We start from the raw sequence: 26,223 nt of genomic DNA on the forward strand, positions 1-26,223 counted from the left end.
TAAACGAAACTTTGTTTTTTTATCACTATAATTTCCGAAAATATTCCTTCAGGAAATATTTACACAATTTAAAGTTTTAAAAAATTATTTCCAATGATGCCAAATTAATTGTAGTAAAATACTTCAATCTGGATTTAATTATTGACTATTGAAATTAGAATTGAGCCTCGGAAATAAACAATTTTTTTTTTTTTTAATAAATCCGCTGATTTTCAAGAACTTTCGTGATATTAGTGGATTATTGGTTTTTCTAGCTTGTTGTTTTGCTTTGTTATTGAAATACGCTGGGTATTTTTTTTTTTTATTGAATCAGATAACTTTTTATTGAATAATCCTCTGATATCATTTCAATCCTGAAATATATTCTGCAATACATTCAAAACTTCAGTGTTAAATTGTTCTTTTTTTTTTAATTCTTTTATATTTTTTTATGAACATGCTTCGACTTCGCAAGCATCTTACTGTTTTTACTGAATTTTAACCTCTTCCCTTTTAAAAATAAACTTCACATTTTAGGAAAAATAACAGAAAAGTAGAAAGGTGTATACCTCAATGAACAAAAGTGTATAATACTTCTTAAAAAAATGAAGTAACAGAACTGTCAAATTAAAAAAAAAAAATACTTTGATGTAATCTAGATTCAAATAAAATTTTACTTACCAATAATTTAGGTGAACCAGCCAGTCAGCCAAGACGGTAGTGTGAAATAAAAAGAAAAAAATTCATAAAAGTTACAAGAAACTAAAATATAAAAATCAACAAAAATCATAAAAAAAAACCCATCAAATAGCCCAATGACTAACATGATACAGCTTCTAGAAAGCAAAATGAAATAGAAAAAAAAAGTATTTTTAGTTCAAAACAATATCATGAAAGCATAAAAATTATTAACTCCAATTATATCCAAAATCTTGGGGTAATTCTTTCTAATCAGAAGAACCATCATATTTCTAATTATAAGTTTTCTTCAAAAAAAATGAAATTAAGAGAGTAATTTTCAAATAGAAACGAGAATTTCCACTATTTCCACTAGACGCCTTTGCGATCAGTTGCTTCGTCAATATTAATGATTTCTAAAATTTTCAATTAAATTTTTTATATAATTTGGTCTTAGTTCTTTTTTCTGTGAAATATTTTTACCTTCGAATTTTTATTGTCATGGAACTCGTTTTATATTGGAAGCCTTGCACTGTTCTGTGAATTTCCTTAATTTTCTGTCATCTTCCTGACATTTAAACTTTAATTAGAAACGGAAGTGACTAAACTTCACTGAATATAAATTACTTCAAGGAATACTGGGGGGGGGGGGGGATTACTCAATGAATTATTCAATGAAAATTTATCTACTTAGTAAAATTAAATTTTCAGTTCTATCTTCAATAGAATTAATAAGGTAATAACTTATACTAATAATAAAAATGATTATGTGCGTGCTCGTGCGTGTGCATGGCTGTGCTTCTCTCTCTCTCTCTCTCTCTCTCTCTGTGTGTGTGTGTGTGTGTGTGTGTGTGTGTGTGTGTGTGTGTGTGTGTGTGTGTGTGTGTGTGTGTGTGTGTGTGTGTGTGTGTGTGTGTGTGTGTGTGTGTGTGTGTGTGTGTGTGTGTGTGTGTGTGTGTGATATTCTACGGGCCAGACCGTTTTTGACTTACAGTTACCATATTTGGCACAAGTGGTTTTGCATTTAGATATATGGAATGTGCAAAATTTCTGAAAATATAACTGTGAAAAATTAATTTTTATCATTTCAATATTTGAAAATTGCTTTTTTTTTCCTTGAAAATAATCTAATAGTGGTGAGCATTTTTGCAAAACTGTGGTGATTTTAAAAACATTTTTTTTTTTTTTTTGCCTGATTTCCAACAATAGCTTATATTGTTGCCCTAAAGTTCACATTTTTTTAATCACTATCAACAATCAACTTTTTTTAATTCCACCTATCATTTTTATCAATTATAACTTTTGTTTCATCAACTATCTTATAGTGTGACCTCTTTTTTGTTGTTGAAAGTTAAAGAACAAGGTTTCTGTTCAATGTATGAGTAGTTTACGAGCCGCATAAAAAAAATGAAGTTACAATATTCCAAAATTTAAGAGGTAGTTGAGCCGGATGTTTGCGTCTTTAATAGCCCCATGATATGATGAAACTAATCACCATTAGAAAGTTTCATGTACACAATAAACAGAGCGTATATAAGAGATAAGTAAAATAACATTGCTTTAATGTCCCATAATTTGATGAAATCATGGACATGAAGTTATGTCCATAAGACTTAGAGAAAAATACTATCAATAATACCATTGAACCAGCTGATGGCCAAAGGCGAATAGTTTAAAATAAGGAAAAAATGACCCACTCTCTCTCGGCTAAAACTAAGAGAATTGTGAAAATTTGAATATTCTTTACTATCGTAAAGAAATGCTCGATTTTAAACATTCCGCTGATCGTCTCAAAGAAGCTAATCAATCAGCTCCCAGAGTTTCCCCAAGGCCTGTTGGCCTAAGTCTATTAAAATGTTAATTTTTTTAAAATTGTAATATTGAAATCTTCATAATTCGGTCAGATCTGATCGCAAAAGATAGATTTTTTTTAAAAAAAATTATTTGATTAAAAGTTAAAGCGTCAAAATTATTTCCCAAAATACGATTCCTGGGACCAAAAAGTAAAAAATTTAGACTTCAAAATTTTTTTGAAGTGCATTTACTGACCAAAACAAAATAAAATATTATTTTTTACGTCATTTCAATTCTTTTGTAAGGAAAGCTAAAAACTGAATTTTATGATGTTTCGGAGAAATTTTTATTAAATAATTCCTTAGAAATTTGTAAATTGAAAAAAATATTCTGTAGTGCAACTAAACCTTCGGTGCTAAATGATTCTACTCTTTTTTTTTTTTTTTTTTGGTTCTCATATTTTTGAAAAAATTAACAAAAAATATTTTTGTATTATTTGAAGTTTAATCACTTCCGGTACAATTCAAAATTTAAATTTTACTAAAACTGACAAAAAATTAGAGAGATAAATAGTGCAATGCACACTTGAGTCTCCTCTAATAGTGTTAGTTATGACTATCAAATTGTGGAGTTTAAAAATGTTTTGCTGAAGGAGCTATTATGAGATAAATTTACATAAAATACTGAAAGGAGAATGTTAGCGAGCATTTCTCTTGGCGAATCAATTGATCACCAAAGTCTGCTAGTTGTAAGTAAAGCTGAAATATAGAAAATATGATGAAATTATATTTTAAAAATTAGTTAAGAATAAAAAATTATATGACAAAATGTTAGTTATCATTGAAAAATATTTTTTTCTAATTTTAAAATGACATAAAAATCATTTTTGTGCTGTTGTATTTCTGAAGTTATAGCGAGTAAAAAAATCAACATTTAGGTTAATTTTTTATTAATTAAAATTCTAATTCTAATTTAAAAATTTTATCTTTAGGTTCTTATTTCCATCTTTCTAAGTATCAGGTGGGCAAAAAGTCCGTAAAAGCTTTAAGAAATCATAAAACCCATAAAACTAAGCAAAATAAAAAACGGTTTGCAGATTTAGCATCGATAAATCACCGAATTTTTTTTAGGTAAGGAAAAAAATTAATTCAAAAAACAGCCGATAGGAGGCGTTTTGTAAATAAGAGAAAGAATAGACATGAAAATAACAAAAATAATTTTATCAAATCATTTATTATTGCAATATGTGTTCAACATGTCCACCACCACAAGTGATTACCCATTGCAGGCGTGTCACAAATCCAGCAGTGGCGGAGTACAGCATGTCGGGCTGTAGGCATGACATCTCTCGGAAGATTGAATCTTTCAATTCCGACACATTGGATGGACGGTATCGATACATCCAGGATTTTAAATTTCCCCATAGCCCAAAGTCTGCTGGTGTCATATCTAGTGATCGAGAAGTCCATGGAAACTTGCAACGTCTACTAATGATTCCCTCTTCCCGGAAGGTCTGCATCAGGAATTCCTTGACTGGAATAGCAGTGTGATTTGTTGCTCCATCTTGCATTAACGTATCTTTTTCACGCAAACATAGAACAACCTTTTCGCGCAGAAGCGTTAAATAACTTTGAGCATTTACTGTCATCGATTTCCTCCCATTTACCGGAAACTGTGTTTCAAAGAAGAAGGGTGCTATGATGAAGGAATCTGTGAACCCACACCACACTGTAACTTTGGGGGAATGCAATGGTTTCTCAGCGTACACTCGTGGATTTGAACATTGCCCAGATGCGACAGTTATATGTACTAATGTCACCATTGAGTGAGAAATGAGCTTCATCTGTCCACAAGATGCTAAAGACCCAGGAGGGATCCTGTTCAATTTTGGAGACAGCCCACTTCGCGAATGCTTCTCTCTCTACAGTATCCAATGTTAAAGTTCATGGCAAGAGTGTAATTTGTATGGATACTGATAAAGAACGCCATGAAGAATGTTGCGTATCGTGGATGCTGGTAATCCCATGCGTCTTCCAACTTCTCGTGCACTGCCGGGGTTGCGGAAGCTAATGTTTCCATTTCGGTTGCAACGCGCTCCGAACGTGTCTGCGTTAGACTTGGTTGTCCAGACCTTACACGATCTTCCAGCGATCCAGTTTCATCAAATCGCTGAACAAACTTTATGAAGCCTGCCACTGTTAAACGTACTTTCCCATTCTTCACATATTTCTGAAGTAATTTACGCAGTGCAACAGTCGCTGATTCCTGGTTCAGGTAAAATAGCTTCAGCAACAAAGCTTTATCTCTTCCACATAGCATCCTTGTTTACTTACAAAGCATGCAATGGAGAACTGATTCTGAATCATGAGCGTAAGTATTTATAATCGCCTGTCTCATTTGCATATTTTCAACTAAGTCGTTCATAGCAGTTCCACCTATCGGCTGTTTTTTGAATTAATTTTTTCTTACCTAAAAAAATCCCGTGACTTATCGATGCTAAGTATGCAAATTGTTTTATATTTTGCTTAATTTTACGGGTTTTATGAATTTTTAAAGTTTTGCTCACCCAGTATATATGTGGTAAAGTTCAAACTGTTTAGCGAGTAGAATGCCAAAACATGTACACATAGAGAGAGAGAGAGAAAGGAAAACAAAACACATATTCATTTTAATAGTGATGATACTGCGAGCAGAATTTGCCTCTTTTTAATTGTTTTTGTTATTATAGAATGAGGGAATAAAAAAAATGTTCCAAAAATGTACCAAAATAACAAACTGAAATTCTGATATTGTTGTTGAAATTTTAATGCTTAAACGGAATAATGGTTCTACGGTAGACATTCGAACTATTTCTCATTCCGTATAAGTAAAGTTAGTTAAGAAGCCTCATATCGAGTTGAGATAGTAGATAAAATAGGAAAGTGTTGCTATTTTACAATTTATTTTTTCCCACACATTATGTCTAAAAACTCATAAAAATTTAAATTTATGTTATTTATGCATTTTTTTTCATGATTTTGTAAAATATGACAATTTTCTTTAAATAGGCATTTTTTTTTTTTTGAAAAATATATAATAGTTTCCGAGATATCGCCAAAAGTCCATGACTCATTTAATACTGAAAGTGTAATTTTTCAAAACCCTTTAACTCTCAAAATTATCATCAGATTTCTATAAAATATTATTGCGAAGTTAACTTCGTGACAATAAATTAATTGAAAAAAAAGGAAATTTCGAGATAGTGTTAATTAAATATGTTTATTAAATGAGCACAGTATTTATTATTAAATGAGTATTTATTATAAAATGAGGATGAGGATTTTTTATTAAATGAGTTTATTAAATGAGCATGATTTGCACAGGTGCAAATCATGCTAAATGTTGGAATTCAAAAAATTGTGCACATATCCCAAATAGCTTTCAAAATGTTATCAAAAACTTTGAAATTCCTACAATCGATTTGAAATCCCACTTTTTGAGGGAAAGTGTATTAAATTTATCTACATTTATAGATCAACGTTTTATGAAACAGGGCTTTAATAACAATTATAATGTCGCAGGTAGTTGGATCTAAAATTTATTTTCAGATCAGACTATTTTAATTTAGCATAAATTTTCCATTCTTTAAAAAAAATGAATGTTTCTTTTCCCGTTCGGATCATTTCAAATTTGATTGCAGGATAGATTGACAGTTTAATTAATTTTCACTCTTTACTGCTTGTCATCTTTTCCATGTAATGAAATAAAGATCTAGGATATCCATAACATTTATTCTTATTCAGTACATTAATTAATGTTAAAATAAGGAAATTAACTAACTCCTATTATTTATATACTCATTGGCTTAATAATGATCACTCATTCATAAATTTCTTTAATTAGGTGAAAAATATTTTCAAAAATGATCGAACCAAAGTTACAAAATATTCTTCTCTTTGCAATTGAGTTTATGAAAAAACATAGTTTTGAACTTTTAGTTTGAGAAATTATAACATAATAATGTGCTTAGCTCAATTCGTTTGAATATATTTATCTTTGCATAACAGAAAAAAATTTCATTACTCAATCATTCTTACATCAGCTATTTTTGGCATTAATTTTTTCTTTTGTGTTTCAATCAGTGTTTTTGTAAGCCTCATCATGCAGTTTACAGATGGCATGCCAATCTTTAAATACTATGTTAAAAAAAGACTCAGAATCATGTAGTACATCAAGAATTTTAATCGGACACACGATTTTAATTTTTCCCTATGTTATAAAATAGGCTTCTTTTAAGCCTCTTCATTTGTTACATCCAATCCAATATTCCTTTTAAGTCTCGTCGACTGATCATATCGAAAGTTCAATAAATTACAATTTAGGTGTCATAATCAATCTAATATTTTCTAGCAGAAGTAGAATCTTAAAATTTGACACAAATGTACAAGTCTGATGATTAAAAATGTTTCATTGAAAACTTCATTCATATTGATGATTTTTGATGAAAAAATATAACAAACTTTATCCTTCTAAGACAATCCATTTTTAAGTCAATATGCTCTCAGACAAACGGGAATAAATTAAATATATTTTTTTCTGTCTCAGATCTATCTAAAACGTAAAGATTTGTTGAAACCAATTCGTTGATCAATCACAACTTTTTGCCTTGTTTAATTCGTATATTGAATATATTCTGTATCCGAATATTTATATACATTAGAATATACAATTTCAAGTATTGTTTCTTCACCATGAATATTACCCTTTCGCAGTTCTATAGCTAGATAAGTGGAATTTCATACCGCTGATTAATTATAATGAATACTCTTCGCTATCATCAATAATTGATCAATTTGAACCATTCATCGAACGAAAAGCTACAGGACACAAAAAGAAAAAAAATGATTTTGCTGCAAGGCAACCCTTTATCCCACGTAACGATAGATGTCAGAAACATCATTTCTGCATATAATTGGGAACTCTTTCCCCACCCACCGTACTCCCCAGACTTAGACCATTTAGATGACTATTCCATTCCATCGATATCTCACACACTTTACCAGCAATACTTCACCAATTATGCAGATATAAAAAAAGGCTTTCCTGATTAGATCGCTTCAAAATGTGAAAAGTTTATCTAGGTAGTAATTCACTATTTGAAGGACAGGCGCATAGATAAATGCATAGAAAACGGCAAGTATATATAAATGTATAGATATAGCATTAAAATTTGTATATTACGATAACGAATACTTTGAATAAAATGTTAGTTGCTTTTTTTTGTCAAGGTGCTATTTTTTTTCTTAAAAATATTATTACTTTATACACTGGTATTGTAGATAATTAAATCTATTTAATTTCTGTAATTTGTATTTGTTATTTCAGTTTTTTTCTAAACATTAAAATTTAAAAATCCACATATTTTTATTTTAAAGAAGAGAATATAACTATTGAATTTTACTTTCTCTGTATAGAATGTGTATAGCAATCATTGTCCAGAGCCATCGTGTTATTTCTGAACAGCTATCCATCTTGCTTTAATAAGTAATGAAAATTCTTTCCTTTTTTACTTTTATAACATTTTGCAACGGATTTTTCACCTCATGACTCACATAATTATACGTAATTTTTCAAATGTATTAAAAGATAAACTAATTCAATTATGAATAATTTATTTTTCGTAGCTTCGATCGCTTGTGAGTTCTAAAACTGTATTCAGACCTAAATTATCTGCTCGTGTATTTTGTAAAATAAACGCATCCTTCATACTTCAAAAATATCATTAAAATATATTAGAAAAATCTTTTAGTTATGTGCATTAAGTCGTAAGAAATTAATACATTATTAATTATCCCCGTCACTCTCACATAGTACACTTATCACGTGACTCAAATAATGCATATCACACTTGTTTTTGTCTATCACGTGGTATCTATGTATTAGGCAGAAAACTTTACGTCACAGATTTAGCTATTTCTATAACTAAAATTATATCTCATTATTTAGCAAGTAGAAGAAGACGCGCTTTTTATTATTGTGATTTTCGATTTCCCGCGTGTTTAATCTTGAACTGCTATGACATTACTTGTTGTTGTGCTCTGTGTGAAGTGTTAATATTTTGAATACTCTAGAATATGTAAAAACGAAGACATTCTAGCCTCGGAGGTATGTAAAATTACTTTAGCATTATTTATTGAGTTTCCTTGGCTCATGATATTAATATGGATCAACCTAATATATTAGAAAAGCAAGTGATGTGTCAAAAATGTACATAAATGCTTAATATTTGTTTTTCAAATATAATTTTCTCAAAATATCTAATTTACTTGTTTTAATATTTTTCAAAAACATGCTATTATAGTATTTATTTTAATTGGATTTCAAATGTTTTCTAATTTACCAAATTAAACATTTACATTTTGATGTTGTGTACACATCAAAATTTTGCGGGCTGAAATAAACTTTTTTGAAGATTTAATTGATTTTATTTGTAAATGGCTTGCTTGTTATTTCAAATAACAAAACTTAGCATTATCTGCATAGAAACCGTTAATTCTACTGTCATATTATATTTTATTCGTGTAAATGAAATTGTGGTTTCCCCGAGAAAGAAACACTTTTTTTTTTTATTTCGCTGTGAAAGCTAATTTTTGATCGACCGTTTTACTGCTAAAATTGTAGGAAAATTTTCTAGTAATAATATCTTATTCTATAGTTATAAGTATTTATATGATAGGCAGATGATTCATCATATCTCGCGTTAAAAGGCCAATATAATTTGTTTGTACAGTTGCCATGAATTTTCTTAAACTAAATTTTTACCTTGTAATTTTCAATTATCTGTAACTCAATCTTTTCTTTTATATTCAGATGTCTGTAAAGTATAAAATGGCAGGATTTTGACAGCAATTTGTATTAAAAGCGTTCTTTAAGTGTTTAGTAAAAATCTTAGAAAATATTAATTCTTTTTGTAAATGTTTGTATGTTTTCCATTATAAAAATATCATGAGAGAAACATTTGGTATTTAGAATTTTTGTGTATAACTATGTTATTGTTTTCTGTATTGCATGTATCTGCCCCATTTAAATATTATTGTTCAAAATCATTTTTTTTATGTATAACTAATAACTATGCTGAATTATATTTATTTAATCTTGAATTAATATAAAATTTTAAAAATCCAAATGTTATTTTTAAAAAAATTTCTGGCATTAAAAATACTATATAATTGAATTTTAAAAAATGGTGAATTTCCTTTGCATGACTTAGATTAAATGATAGATCATTATTATTATGATCTTAATTTTATGAATTACCTTATTGGGAATTCAAGTTTGAATTACTTTAAATTGACTTTTAAAATACTCTCTTTTTAAGTAACCATCTGAATATTGTTATTTATATATATAACATTTATGAAATACATAAATACTTGTGAGATTTATTTCATATATCTGATGCTTTTGTATATTAGATATCATTTCTTTATTTCAGTTGGTTTAGAAAATTTTGAAACCAAATATGGATATTTCTAAGGATATTTCACTCTTGAAAGATGCTGCTGAAACTGATAAATTGGAGATCTTCAAAAAAATAATAAAGTATGATATACTGTATAATATCCTATTGATTATTATAAAAGTGTTATTCTAAATGCATAATCAGATAAAATACAAATCTTCTTTTTTATTAAGAATTTATAAATTAATTTTAAGACAGACCAAATTTCATATTGTTATAAAACATTCTATCATAAAAATAATATTTATTAACTATTGGTGAAATTATTCATTCCTTATTTTTATACAATATGGCCTTAATCTTTATTTTACAAAAAATATTTTTATTATATTAGCTTGCATAAATAATATTCAAATTTTGAAAATTATTCTTCAAACTGTTTGAATTAGTGCTTCTTTTTTGTATTTTTAATTGTAATTTCATATAATTTGCCTTTCCGATTTTAACTTTATTATCAAATTATCTTTTATTATGAAATATACTTGCTTTAAAATTATTATATATACATATATTTAAGAGAAATTAGAGACTTTATGGTAAAATCGTAGTTTAGTGATCAGGTACCATGATTGTGGTCTTATTCCTTGGAAGAACTGCCATGTGTAAGGAGCCTGGTGCACAGAGAATAAGTTGAGGTCAAACATGCTCTTACTGATGTCGTACATTTGTTTGGTGAAGGAAATGTCATATTTGATCATAATTCAAATTTATGTGATCCATTCCAGATTAAGCTTTGTATTATTTTTAAACATGATGTTAATTATTTGTTATTTATTTTATTTTTATTTATTTATTATTTATTTTTGTCATAGTGGTCTATTAGACACAGTGAATAAAGATGAGTTAAACGTGACAGAGAAAGATATTGAAGAATTTTGTCAGGAAATTTTGAACAGTCTTGAGCATTCATCTTGTATTCTGTTGGAACAATTAGAATTGTTATTGAAAGATTGTAAATCTTTGAAATGGTAAGTTATGTTTTTTTCTTCTTCTGATTTGTAATTTCTAAAATATTTTTTTTAATTAATGGTTAAATAAAATTATTTTAAAATTTATTTATTTTTCATTTTTGGTTATATTAAAATATTTTAAGTAATTTTTTATTTATTAATTTAATTAAATTAATAAATAAAATTATTACTATTTTATTATTAATAAAATAGTAATAATAGTAATTACTATTTTAATCATCTAAATTTGTTTACTTTCTGCTGCTTTCAAATAACACAACTTTAAAAATTTGAAGATATTGCTTTTTAAAACTATTTTTTTATGTAAAATTGTGCATATTTTCATATAAAAATATTTTTCTTGCAGTATTTTCACTGATAATCAGATGAACAGTATTGTTAAAGGTAAGACATATGACATATAATTTTATTTAAAATTGTTCAATAGGGACAAAGGATTTTATTTTTCACTTACAATTTTGTTGTAGTGAGAAGAATATATAGTTTCCATATTCTGTGCAATTAGTTAAATTAATAGATTGTTTACATTCTTTCATTTGGACTGTGCCATTCTTTGTTTGATAAAATTACTTTAATTTAATGATATTCAAATTGTGTCTGTATTACAATATGTCTTATGTTTAATATAATTTATATAGTGAATTGCCTTTTGCTTATTTAAATTTATTATTAACTTGATATTATTAATATTTGGCTGACTAGATATTTACTTAAAAGAAAAATTGTTTTACTAATACTGTACATTAATGTTTGTTTTAATGGCTTATAAGCTAAAGAAATTCCTTTGAGTTAATAATCATTAGTGATAGGTGGGATCTGTCTATATTGCAGTTCTGGGTCCAGCTTCATTTTCCAAACCACAAACTTGTTCTAAGGTCGTTCAATATCTGAAACTCCAATGGAATTATTACCCAAAATAACTTCAATAAAAAAGTTTATTATTGAAGTTTTGATTAGTTTATTTGCTATTTTTAATTCAACATAAAAACATAACTGTTTTTTTTTTTAAATAAACAATTAAAAATAACAAATTTTTTCCTTTACTTTCAATTATGAAATTTTGATTTTTTTGTTAAAGTTTTCATTATTTTGAAGCAGACATGTGAATTTGTTTTTATTTTATGCAATCATTTTATTTCCTGAATTGCTATTCGATGCTGAAATTGTAATTCAAATTTTTAATCAAATTACTATTGCTGACTAGCTCTATATTCTACAAAATATCACATTCATCATCATTAAACTTTAAACAACTTTCTGAAATTATTGGAGATCAAGTGTTTATATTTAGTAGTTTTTAATTTGTTCGTAACTCCATTAATAAAATTTTGTTTCCTACGATTTTACTAAATTAACTATCATTAAAATTTAAACATTTGATATTATCATGTATAATAATATCAATGGACTTGTATAATCTATTGATGATTTTACATAAAAAATATCAGTGCCTCACTCTCCAAACTTCTTAAAGTCAATATTTTGAACAATTAAGTCTGTTAAAATATAATCCTTCATTCCATTAAATCTTTTACTTGTTATTTTGGTGTGTTGAATTATAAGAGCTAAGTCATCATTTTCAATAAACAACAATGGTGTAAGGGACTGTAGGATTAACTCTACGGTTTTTGTGCATTTGGATTTAAAAAAAAAAAAACTTGTTATGTAACCCAGAGCAGAAGCAATTAGAATAGTAAATATAACTCCACATTTTTTACTGTCTTGAATTTGTTGCTAAATTTTGAAATCTAAGAGTTGTTGACATTTTAACAAAATTTCAATTGTGTCAAGTCATTAAAACGTCTATTGAAAGATAAGTTGTCAGCTCAGAAAAGTGTAATTTTGGAAAAAATTTATGCTATGGTGGCGAATTTTATAAACTTTTGAAATTATTAAGGAAATTATCAGGTTATGCAGATTGAAAGATTTTAATAAAAATAACAGCCAGTCATCAAATTGTGTTAAGACCTCAGGACTATTTTTATATTTTATAACATAGTCAATTTATATTCAATTATAATCAACATGTAAACATAACCCAGATGAGAAAGAGAAAAAAAAGGGGAGATTTAAAATAATAATAAATGTTTTTAAAAAAATTATAAAATTGTTCAAGTCAAAAATTATAAAACTTTTCAGGTTTACGAAAGGTATCCTAAATGACTGAGTTCATGCTGCTAAAAAAACATGTTGCTGATTTCTGTGTAGTTACAAAATTAAAGAAGATATAAAAATATCAATGGGTTTTTAATTGATGATTAATCTGAAAATTTTGTATGTAGTACCAAGCAGCTGAAAGAGAAGACGTGTTTTTTTTTTTTAAATAGTATATTTTTTTAATAATGTTGTACAATGCTATTTAAACAAAAGAAGTGAAATATAGCTTTAAAAGGTATAGAAAATCAAGAAAATAAATTGGAATTTGATGACTGTTTTTAAATAAGAAATCTTGGCATGTTCTATAGAATGAGTTTTGTCGTCACAATCCAAATGCAGAAAATAAAATGGCATAATATAACTGTAGAAAATTTATAAATCCTAGTATAATCTAGGAAATATTTTAATATTTTCCAAAAGCAATCCAAGCAATACTTTATGATGGTGATAAAAATTGTTTCTCTGATTCTTTATATTAAACTGAGAGAAACCAATTAAATGCTCATAAAAAGAATATTTTATATAAAATTGTAAGTGTACTCCCCCCCCCCCCTTCATATTGTTTTAACATTTTATTCATGCAGTATCAAAAGCACATATAATTTGTCACACACAAAAAAATCATTGAAAAAAACTGATAGCTTCACTGGTTTCTTTGAAATGGAACTGGAACTGCTTTCATTCGAAAAGCAGTTTGCAAATAGAACTGCTTTTCGAATGAAAATGTTTCTTCTCTTTTTGCACAGAAACTTGTTACTAAAAAGATATGGTATTGCTAACTTTTTTTTTTTTTTTTCGCGAGCGAACTTAATTTGCTCAAGTATATCTAGTTTTGTCAAAATTTTGTATTTTTTAAAGCCAATAAGTTAATAAAAGGCATGTTATTAAATTTAGCTAATATGTGTTATTTCATTTTCATCTTTATCTTACAGGTATAATTAAAGTGATAAAGGTTTCTGAAAATGAAAAGGACTTAATATTATGCTTTTCATGTTTGAATGAAACATTATCTGTAACTGAATTAGAAAATGATATGGTAATTATATGATTTTGTATTGACTGAAATTAATTTCTATCGGTATATTATATAAAATAATCTGAAAATAGTATTATCATAGAAATTGTTGTCACAAATTGTTTCTTTTAAAATTCACTGTTCATGAAATTATGATTACATAATTTATTGTTAATTTTTAATTACTATTTATTATTAATTGGAATATGTTTTCATGTGATATAGTATGTGATGAACTATTTACTATCGAGTTTTTGAGCACTACTAAGAATTGACCACATTTAGAGGAATTAATTATATAGGTTAATATAGTACATGTTTTGAGTTTTTGCATTTTATGAATTAAGCTTGCCATTAATTTGTCAAAATATTAAAAAATCAAATTGTTTTATTGTTATTTTGTTAATTTTATTTATTTATTTATTTTAATCCTTTGGCACATGTTATACATTTTGTATTGGGTATTGCAATACTTCAAATTACATCATTTTTGACTGATGGGCAGCATATACTTTTGAGATATGCGTGAATACAAGTTTATTAATTTGTATGTTCTCATCTATGGAACATACATCAAGAAAGTATTGTAATCATCAAAAAATCTAAAGTTTGAAATAAATTTCTACATTTCAAATCTCCTTGAGTCTGAAAAATACATGTTTGGGATTATGTCTATGAACAGTTGAACTTAAAAATAATTAGAAATAGATGATTTAAATTTGGTGTGTGATCTTTATACCAAATCTGTAGATTTTCATCAAATTTTGAATGAAATCCGTTTGCATGAAGTTTGCTTGTCAGTATATGTGTGAATATGATATCGAAAGAGTGGATGGACAATTTGATAGATAAGTGATAAAAAAATGAAATATATAAAAATTTGGGGCTCAGATTTAAAATTTAAAGCAGGCCCATTTCAAATTTTGAAGTAAATTGATCAAAGAATTGGTTATCAACCAGTATGTACTTTTGCATGTATCCCAATACAAAAGCTCAAAAATGCAGTAATGTAGGTAAATAAATTTAACTCATAGTTTTAGCATCTAAAGTGTAGACCTGCATGAAACTTTAAATTAAAAATTTTTAAATTGTTGACAGTTTGTCCAGCTGTACATTTTTTATATATAAGTACAATAATTTAAAAACACAATGATTAAGATAAATGAAGTTTGATATTTGATCTTGTTACCAAAATTGTATTAGTGTATCATAATTTGGTTTCATTTAGTTAAAAGAAGAAGGAAAAGGGGAGGGGAATTTCACAAACTATCTATTCCTATTCTACAAAACCTAGAACATTTATATACAGGATTCTAAAAATAAAATCCAAGAACACCCAGCATACCTGACTTTGCCCCAAGCTCCAGATTTTGCTCAGTTGGAGAGAGGTGTAATACCTGTATTTAAGCATATCTGACTCGGATTTTGTAAGACCTCTCGCTAGTTAAAATTTTAAAAAATTACTCATAAAAAATTTTTACACACTAAATTTTCTATATCGTTTAATTCTAGGCTCAAATTATAATTTTATAGTCATTAAGAAATTAATTTTTAATTCATTTCTATCAAAGATGTCTTGAATTTATCAATTATATAAATCTCAAATAATAATAATATATATGCATTGATAGAGAGATTCTAATCAAACCTTATAAATAAAATGTTCAGAATGCTCAAATCTTACATCTATTATTACTTAAAAATAACTTTGACCTTTTCAATTAGTAATAAAGTTTTTTTTTTATCTCTAAGTAAACATATCATTTTTAGAATTTGCATTATCATATTAGAATATTTTGATTAAAATATAATCTTTTTTTTAATGATATTTTTTTATTGTTGTCGATCAATTGATTCGAACCATTAATATTCATATACCATGTTTGCTAATATTTTTAAAAAATCAATATTAATAAAATAAAAACATAATTAAAAGTTTCTTGAAACTTTTTCTTAATGAGGATAAAATATTAATTGATTTTTATAAGTATGTATTCTAATTTTTTATTCATTTTCAATATAAACATGATAAAAAAATTTTGTAGACTCTTTTTTTAAAATTGTTTACCCTAATTATGCTTCCATATCAGAGTCTGAAATGATGCATCCATCTATATTAATTAAATTGTTTGGTAATTTAAAAAAGTATTGAAAATATTTATAAATCTTATAAAAGCTGATTTCATGTTTTTGGTAATGGCAATTTGTATTATCATTTTTATTTATTTTATCAAATCAAAATGACATCCCTTATTTTACCATAGAAAACATTATAATATAGAAGATAAATATGGAATAAATATTAAAATTTTAAAAAAAATAGATATTTAAATTTATAAAATATGTATAATTAAAAAAATTAGTAAAAATTGCAAAAAGTGTGTTTAGGAAATATATGGTCTATGTGTGCATAAATTCACAAAAGTACTTTTTTTTTTTTTTACTAAGGTATTTAAAAAGTGGATAATTTTTGCAGCTGTTTCTTTTTCTCACTATACATCTTGTTATACTATCTAGAGACAACATTAAGTTTCAGTATAAAAGCATTAAATAAGATAAATTAGCATATCCATATAAATTTATTATGAATCTTCATTAGATCTGTATATATAAGTATGGAAAATGTCAAACTTTTCTTCTGCATATCTTTTTAGCTGGAAGATTTGCTTGGTAATGCAGCTGAAATTATTTGTAAAAAGTCGGTACCTGTATCTGTGTACATAAATATTTGCAGCTATATGCAGAAGTAAGTAAAAACAATTCAATTTTTCTTAATAGTATTGCTTTATGCATAATGAAATGTCTTAATAAATTGTTAAATTACTCTATTTTATATGTTAATTGTCTGTAAGCATAAGAGATGTTCTTTTTATGTTAGCTAAATTCATACTGTGAAATTGCAAACAATTTGTAATTGTAATAATCATAAGCTTTTATAATATGGTGCTCTTTTTATTTGTAGAATCTTAATATTTCTTCTTATCATATTTGTATGGACATTGAACAAATTTTTAAGAAATTTCATACTTTTTTTAAAGTAAAATTTCCTGAGAAAATCTTCTCTATTTTAATGAACTTATGTGGAATAATGTGGGGATCAAGTATAAGAACTGAAGAAGAAAATAAATCACCTTTTATTTTTTGGATATTGATGGTAATTTATGTCATCATACCTACATTATCAGCATAAATATTTGTTTGATTTGGGACTGTTTGCTTGAAAGAGATATTTTTAATGATGCAAAATAGACAGCTCTGAGAATGTTACATACTAAAATTTGAAGCATGTCTATCTATCAAAAGTTGTTCTGTATCATTGGAATCCAGAATATTACGTTGCTCCAATGAACATGTTACATATAGTTGAGGCTCTTACTTTTTAGCATTAACTAACTGTGTATTTTTCTGTAACATGTTATTTTTTTATAAGCATTGAAATGTTGATTAAATAGACAAAGTGCAAATGAAGGCGATACTGAAGTTATCATCACAAAATATGACTGACGATAGAAGGAAGAGAAAGAATAGAAAAATCCAGAAGTTGTTTTTTTATAGAAGGAAGACTCATTAATTTCCATTTTTATGTTACATCTTTACCTTTATTGAAGAAATATATGTGTAATCTAAACAACTGTTTATTCGTAAGTTGTTTAATTTTTTTTAAATTTTTCTTTTTGAAGCAGGAATTATTTCAAGGTCTAGGCTCAAAAATGATTTAAAGCAATGATGTAGTGAATGATAGGAATCATATAGGTTTATGTAAATTGTTTTTTGTCACATGAACTCAATCTGTCATATTAAATAGTTCTGAATGATTATATGGAAAAATTCCTTTATAAAATTAAAAATATTTATGTAAATTGTGCTGATTAATTGCAAAAGTAATTATTTCTGATAAGTTATTTACTGAAGTGCATCTCTTCAAATGATCCAGCTTCTAGAGGGAGACAGGTTGCGCTTAAAAGGCTACTGACACTGCCATTTTTTTATAACAAATATTTTGGTAAGCACTGAAGATAAAGTGGTTTATGTACTAAAATCTCATTTGGAACCAAGCTGATTTAAAACTGCCATATTCTAATAATAATTCAAATAAATCTTTATTCATAGACATTCGATGGTTTAAATTATTCATTGTAGGAAAATATACTACTCTCTGCGAGATAAAAAACAGTATAATTGGTTGTTTTCATAGTCCTCAAATTGAAGGCACATTCACCAGATAGAATAGATAGAAGATCAGAAAGAATGAGTATTGAAAAATATTCATTTCAGATTTAAAATACTTGATGTTGAGGAAATTGCTATGCTTTGAAAATCTTAGTTTTTTTTTTTTTTTTTTTTTAATTGTTAGTAGCTTTGCAAAAATTTAAAGTCACCAATAAAATACTGCCAGAAGCAACTTGTTAGGAAGAAAACAGCAATAGGGTATACAGCCTCCCCCTTCCACATTCACTCACACCTCTTGTCGGGGAAAGAAAGTAATAAAGATTTTTGGAAAGGGGGGTGGGACAATAGATTGAACATAAAAGAAAACTTGAATTTTTGGTTCATAAAATAAAAAAACAAAATATTTAAAAAGTTTTTATATGACCACATTTTTTTTAATGAGATGTATGTTCTGTTTAGTTTCCTGTGTCTTTTTAACTACAGTTTTTATTTTAACGAAATGTTTTAAGTAAATGATCCTTTTTTCATCCGTTAATACTATTCTCAATTATAATTCTACATTTTTTTAAAAATATTTCTGGTACATGTTGTATAACTTTGTTTTATTGTTTAGTTAATTAATTGTATTTTAATTTTTTATGTTTATATTTGTTACAATTCATTATTTATAAAGTTTAGCTTTCTTTTTCCTTTTTTAAAGCTGGTACCGTGTGTGCATAGCAAATATTAGTAAACTAAAGATTGAGATTTAAGATACTCCTGTTTGCATACTATTTACTACATAATATGTTTAAAATAATCCAAACATTATTCTTAAGGCAAATTTTTTATTTGTATTTTTAATTTAAATTCTCATTAATAAATTTTGAACTAAGAATAGAGAACTATTTCATTTTTTATTTGATGGGCAAAATTATCCTCATTTACGTCTGTTTAATGTTATTTGCTGATATTCATGTGTGTTTTATAGGTGTTTTAAACACTATGAAAGTAAATTATCCTGTTTCATGCACATCATTCCAAGGCTGATTTACCCTCCTTTGACCCACAATTCTGGAAAAGTTCGTGAAATTGCTGAAAAAACTTTGGATAATTTTCCTAAATTAGTTCTGTATGCTGAAAATGAAGAAGCATCAAATGCCTTACTTAAGCTTATCAAAGAGGTAAAAATTTTTAGCTATTTTCTTTCCCCATTAATTTTGCAACTTTGCATACTTTAATTGGCCTTCTCTTTTTCAACAAATATTTACATTAGCTTCCAGAAATATATTTGAGTTAAAGTTTGTGTATATGAAATAAATAAAAGTTATTTTTGTCTATACCAATCTTGAAAGATTGCAATAATAAAAGATCATAGTCATAGTTTCCAAAATGAAACAATATTTCAATATTGTGTAATACAGAATCTTGCCCTTTTCTTTCTCCCCCCCCCCCTTTTTTTCTGTATAGATTATTCCAGTTTTGATTGTTGAGACAGTTGTTTATTTTTCATGAGATTCCAGAATGGCAGTTAATGAGCATGCAGGAGATTTCTGCAGCTGCATAAAAGAATAGAATACATCTCTCTGGTTGGATTAGCAACTTTCAATCTGCAGAAGCAGCATGGTGGTGTTTTAGTCAACCATACTTGAGTTTACTGAATGGTTTGTTTATTATTTCAGAAACTGTGACCTTATTCAAAATAGATTAGAGAATATTTTTAAACAATGAGCTGCTCATAATCTATTATTAATGATGATTGATTGTATGGATAAAAATATGAACTAACTGAACTCATTGCTGAATGGGTTCGATAATTCCACAAAAAGAATTTGTTGCATACTGCTCACTTTGTAAGAAGATAATAAGCCTAAATTATATGAGAAACAGACATTTACTAGTTATGCCAAAAGAGGAAAACATACAAGACTGCATGCCTGTTCAAAAGAGTAATCATTTTGAACTTAGTATCTTAAAAAAGATACAGGAAAAGATGACACATCAAATCCAAAAACATCAGATTTAATATCTGAAGATAAACCGATTTCAAACTTTTTAGTTCAAGAACAATAATTTAAAACTTAATTTTTATTTGCATTAAAACTTGTGTCACATTCATCCATTAAAACATTCAATGATATGGCAGAAATATTTTCATATATGTTCATTGAAAGTGAAATAGCTAAAAAATATATGTTAGGTTGTACAAAAATATTGTACCTTATTTGTTACAGAATAGATCCATTGGCTCTATGAAATTGATAGCTGGAAATGCTGCAGAGGTTTCAAAAATTGATGCCCATTGGTGAATTGGTAAAAAGGAATGAATGAAAGAAAATAATCTTGCTTTTTAATGTTTCTTCTTAAATAATCATTAAATTATTTGTATCATGATAAGAAAAATGTTTTGTGTTTTATTTCACCCAAGTCCTTAATTTTGTGTGACTTACAATTAAAGAGCATGAGAAATAATATATCCCTTCCCTTAATGTATAAATTTTATCTTGCTGAATTCTAGATAATTAATAAATATACATTTTTTTCTGTATTTAAATATGAATCTTTTAATATGCTATTATATTGAATAATATTAAATTGCTTTCTTTCCTTTCTTTTTCCACACCTTAAAATCATATTCCATTATAACTAGCACATGAATGCTATTCGAGCATTTTCTCATATCTTGAATATATATACAGGGAAAACACAGGAATTTTCTTCGAGATTTGAGTAGCCACTCTGTGTAAGCAATGGAGTAGGATCAAGCCATGTCTATCCGATGATAAGATCAATTCTAGCACATTATCAGGGACAACATATATATATATACACACACACACACATGCATTATCAATTTTAATATCAGCCTTAATTTCTTCATATAGATGATGGAAAATATTTTGCTGATCTCTTTTAAATTATTTTGGTGGTGCTGTTTTTAATTATTTTATTTTAAAGTGTTTAAAAGTACTTAATTTTTTTTAAAAGTAATTAATTTAAACAGTTTCTCACTATACTTTCTAAAATAATAATTGCATTATTTATATAATTATGGTAAGGTGAATTAAAAAAAATTCTTTGCTGCAGCTGTTTTAATTACTATTTCCTACCAAACAGCCTGTAGCCAGAAAGTTATTCTTTTTTTTTAAATATTTTATAAATTGTATTATTTATTGCTTTATAATTTCTCTTGCATAGTAAAATAATTAATGTTTTTATTAAGTGGAATGCTTTTCTTTTTCAGTCTTATTGTAAAGAACTACTGCTGCTCTTTAAAGAAAAACAAGAACTGTATGTATTAAAAATATGGAAGGCTGTTGTGAATGGTCTGGGCAAAGTAAGTTTTTAATTTTTAAAATAAAAACTTGCATGCAAAAAAAAAAAAATTGTGCATATTTTTTTTTTTATTTATATGTTTTATACTTTGATGATATTACAATAAAATACAGCTAAGCTTAATCAAATTTTATTAGGATTAATAAATTATTTACCTTTAATTATTAGGGAGGGGAAACAGTATTTATAAAAACGTGGGACAAAGTGACATAGATGCAAATTCTATGATGAATATAAATTCTACATACTTGCAGTCATATTATATATATACTTAGATGTGCATACATGCATGAAAATCAATATTTAGTGGGATCTCCAGGTGCTGTGATGACAGCCTTACAGCAGGCATAGAAGATATCAACTTCTGGATGTCATCTTGGCTAATTACATGGAATCAAACCCTAATAATGCTTCCCTACAGTTTTGTCTTGGTAGCAAGCTTCTTAGCAGCAATTTTTGTACATTTTTACATCTTTTTAATGGAATTAAAGTCGAAACTATTCCCAGGCAATTCCAAAACTAATGTCAGATTTTTTTTTAGATAGACTTGTACCGAAAGGAAGGAAATTTTTGGAGAAATTACTTTCCCTATATCTTTAATGTTCTGGAGATGAAAACTTGTAAATTTGATTACTGAATTATTCATGTATAAGTTGGATTGTATTTACTGGTTCTGCTATATGACAGAGTGCAGAAACCTGTTGGAAAATGCAAATTCCTGCATCTTTCAAATGATTTTTAAACTCTCCTCAAAGATCTTGATATAGCAGAGTTTTAGTAATAAATTTCAAGCATCCAACTCCTTTGCTGATATGCATCCCCAGATCATTTGATTGGCTGAGAATTTTACAGTAGGCAATATGCAGTCTGGATGATAAGTTTCACTTTTACATCTACAAACAAATTGCCAACTGTCCTATCCTAGGTTAAAAGATTCTTCTGAAAAAATTGCTGAGCCTTTGTCCATGAGACATGTTCTTTTGCCCAAGAAAGCCGCTTGTGCATCTTTTTTGTAAGTAAAGGCTTTTTCTTGAGGTGATAACACATGCAGACTGCATTCAACAATGCACATTTTATTTTTCTTTTATTCCTTTTCAGTTGCAAATGCTTATTGTACAGTTATATAACTGTGAAATTAATATATATATATATATATATATATATATATTATAATGATTTATAAATTACTGCAAAAGTTCTTCAATTAAACTATATTGAAGCTTTATGTATGACTAAAAGTGAGAAATGCATTGTCTTTATCATCCTAAACCAAGTTTCTTGAGCCCCTCTTTTTTGCTGAAGAACAAGTGAGTTTTACCCCCACCCCACTTATGCAAAAGCAATCATTCATTGATAAATGCAAGTATACATGTAAGTAGAAATTTTTTTTTAAAAAAAAGTTGATTTATAAAATTCAAGAAATTGATTATTGTGTGCATTTAAAAAACATAATTAAATCTGTCATATTAAAATAATTTTCTTGTATTAAATGACAAATATGTAGAAATCTAAGTGCAATTCCATCCCTAATCATTGACTAAGTATTCTTTATTCTACCTAATAATTATAAAAAATTTTCATTTAAACATATAATTTTATTATGTAGAATAAAAATTTGTAGTGTGAGAAGCTAAATTCAAATATATCAGTTGTTTCGAGAAAATATTAAAGTCATAAATTTTTAATTAGCATCATGAGTTATGGTATATTATGGAATTTTCTCTATTCTATTGAAAGTTGTTATTATTGACTAAATGTAATGCTTCGTAAAAATTTATATTGACAATTTGTTTATGATCGAAAACTTCAGTGTGCACAAACAATAATGTCAAGAATATTACCTTATACGAATCTGTTTAATATCCATGTTAATGCATTTAGAAATTTTTTTGTGCAGACATTTAATTCTAAGGATATATGTTAATTAAATATGTTTTATAAATTATTAACTTTTTTATTAGCTCCTTCATCGCAACCTGCCAACCATTACACCTTTCTTTCAAATTATTGAAAAAGGATTTAAATCTCAAGATGATGAAGTTTGCAAATCAGCATTTATCAGTTGGAAAACACTTATCAGTAATTTTGCAATGGATGATTGTGAGTAAAAATAAATTTTAATTTAGTTGTTTTGTACTTTTGTGTCCTTGTGTTTATTACCTTGAAAAAAATTTAATCCTAATATCTAATAAGCTTTTGAATGTGGATATGTTGAAACAAAATAGTATGCAAGCAAAAGAGAAACAACAAAGTTTATTATAGCAAAAATATTACAAAAATATGCAAAAAGGGAGGGAGAAAGTATTAAACACATGCAAAGTGATTGCATAAAATGCTGCAATACAAGGAACACTGTTGAATTACATTGTAAATCAGTATTAGAAATGTAAACAATGTGAAACTTAGCAAATAATATATTCAGTTGCTCATCAGGTCATGAAATCAATGCAGATCATAAAAAGAATATAGTACTTTCTTCAAGCTGCATAGGGCACTTAAGTAAAATTATATTATCTTCTGACATGCTATAGTTGACCAATACTATGGAGACGGAGAAACAATACACATCTGACATACTAAATAAAATTAAAAGATTATAAAGGAAAAGATGCAAAGTATTACGTTATAACCAAAGTAGGGAGTAACGAAAAGTAAATAACAAAGAAAAAGGACTTTTTCACTTTGATGCAAACCTGATGCAGCTGTGATATGTTGTATGAAGCAAATTTTGGCCTGGGTTTGTTGTTATCAATTGAAGACTAAGAGCTGTTGGTGCAATGAAGGTATTGATTGAAGAATCAATCATAAATGAAAAGGTAAAAACTTTCTGAAATTAAAAAATGGGTAGTGATTATGATGAAAAATTATTATTTTTAAATAAATTATTGGAATCAAAATAATAGTTTTAAATAAAAAAATGACTGGAAGCAATAGTTATTATTTAAAACCTTTGCAAAACTTAAATTCTGTCTAAAGAATACAATTTTTGAGATTTCAATTCAAATCTTACTGGCTTGGGGAACCCTGCCACAATTTTTAAATAATTGTACCAATGTTATTCTGAAATGCTATCCTTAACTTAAGCCATTGTTTAAAGATTCAAAGATAGAGTTGGGGTTGTTATTGACAGTAAGATTATTTACTAAGCATTTGGTTTGATTTTTAACTGAGTTTGTTTTGTTACATATTTTGTTAATTCTTATGAGTTAATTTAAGATGTTTTTTGTAAAATTTTATAGGGATGTTAGAATTTTAAATTGTTTCTTTTGTTTTAAATATTGATTTTTATATAGTTTTGTCTTTCTATAATTAGATCTAAAATACTGTAAGGTATTGGTGATTATTGACTTTCGTAAATCTGATAAATATTTTGAGTTAGAGAGTTGAAATCTTGGAAGTTAAATATAATTAAATCATTAATATGTCAAAAAGTGAAAAAATAGGTTGATCAGTAGAATGAAAAAATTAGTTCCCTGTGGGATAACTTTTATTTGGTGAAAGATGTGTTTTCCATTGTAAATAAAATTTTTGAGAATGCATAGATGATCAGATTTTTTTCAGTATGGAATTGGGATGTTGAATAGAATTTTAAGATTGTAAAAACACTTCATTGAAATTTCTCTAAGATTGTCTAAGGAAATGCTATTAAATAGATCTTAAAAGTCATAAGTTTCTCTTGAATTAATTCTTTTTTTAAAGGAATTAAATAACTTTTTTTTAATATAGACCAAATGTAGTTTTTAATAAAGGTGAATGATGTTTAGATATTTTGAGAAAATATTTCTTAGTTTATTAATATAAATATTCATATTGCCAGTTATATATGTATGTGTTTATGGCCATAGTAATTAATCAATTAATATTCTTAATAGCCACTTAATATAATAAATTAATTAATCACTTTTGTTATTAATGACTGAATAACATACATAAGTAGCAGTGTTTTATTCTGTAATACAAAAATGATTGAAAAAAATATGCAATTTCATTTCCATAATTTTATATTTTTCTCTTTCCAGCTGTGTTGAATGATTCAAAGAAACTCCGGTTTGTGTTAAAGCCATTTAGAAACCTCACAAAATTTAGTGAATTAGTTTCCTTTGCAGTTTGTGAAACATGGTGGCATTTGGCTTGGAGTCTTTCTGATAATCTTTCTGCTCGCTTTGATGAAGTAAGCTTGAATGTATTTTAATCTTTCAGATATATAAATCTTCTCACATTTCTTTTAATTTTATGCTTTTTATTTGTTTTATTTTTATCCGTATTTTTAAAAAAAATACTCTTTGTAACTGTCTTCGATATAGGGGAGAAAAAAAATTGAAGATATCTATAACTTGCAAGTACATAAGATAAAAAAATTTTTTGTTTCAGGTCCTGATGCCATTATTAGAATTTACATTTGGAAAAAATACCAAAAGTAAGTATTTGTGTTTATAAAGCTGTATTAGTTGTTGTAGAATATTTATAAATAGAATACACTTTACTAATGTGTAGTATTTGTAATGATTTCATTACATAAAAATCAAGCCGAAATCAATTATCATTAATTTAGATATTCCTCTATCTAATCCTCTATCCCTTTTTTGCTTTGTATTTATTATTATTCCAGCTTGGGGAAGGACAATGATTTTCTGATTAAAATC

The 26,223-nt window shown here is 26.8% G+C and overlaps 1 protein-coding gene across 2 annotated transcripts in view; it reads left to right on the plus strand.

The window, feature by feature from the left end:
- Window positions 1–8,451: 8,451 nt before the first annotated feature.
- Window positions 8,452–26,223, plus strand: part of LOC129956922 (telomere-associated protein RIF1-like) — a 67,364-nt gene continuing 49,592 nt past the window's right edge. For both annotated transcript variants that reach the window (XM_056068967.1, XM_056068977.1), the window contains exons 1-11: window positions 8,452–8,595; window positions 9,926–10,032; window positions 10,765–10,920; window positions 11,270–11,307; window positions 14,013–14,116; window positions 16,750–16,841; window positions 19,236–19,428; window positions 21,489–21,581; window positions 23,542–23,680; window positions 25,600–25,751; window positions 25,952–25,997. In XM_056068967.1, coding sequence (XP_055924942.1) covers window positions 9,953–10,032; window positions 10,765–10,920; window positions 11,270–11,307; window positions 14,013–14,116; window positions 16,750–16,841; window positions 19,236–19,428; window positions 21,489–21,581; window positions 23,542–23,680; window positions 25,600–25,751; window positions 25,952–25,997 — 1,093 coding nt within the window. In that variant the 5' untranslated portion in view covers window positions 8,452–8,595; window positions 9,926–9,952. The remainder of the gene's footprint in view (window positions 8,596–9,925; window positions 10,033–10,764; window positions 10,921–11,269; window positions 11,308–14,012; window positions 14,117–16,749; window positions 16,842–19,235; window positions 19,429–21,488; window positions 21,582–23,541; window positions 23,681–25,599; window positions 25,752–25,951; window positions 25,998–26,223) is intronic.

Source organism: Argiope bruennichi, chromosome 2 (assembly GCF_947563725.1).
Source record: "Argiope bruennichi chromosome 2, qqArgBrue1.1, whole genome shotgun sequence".
In the NCBI taxonomy this organism is placed as follows: domain Eukaryota; kingdom Metazoa; phylum Arthropoda; class Arachnida; order Araneae; family Araneidae; genus Argiope; species Argiope bruennichi.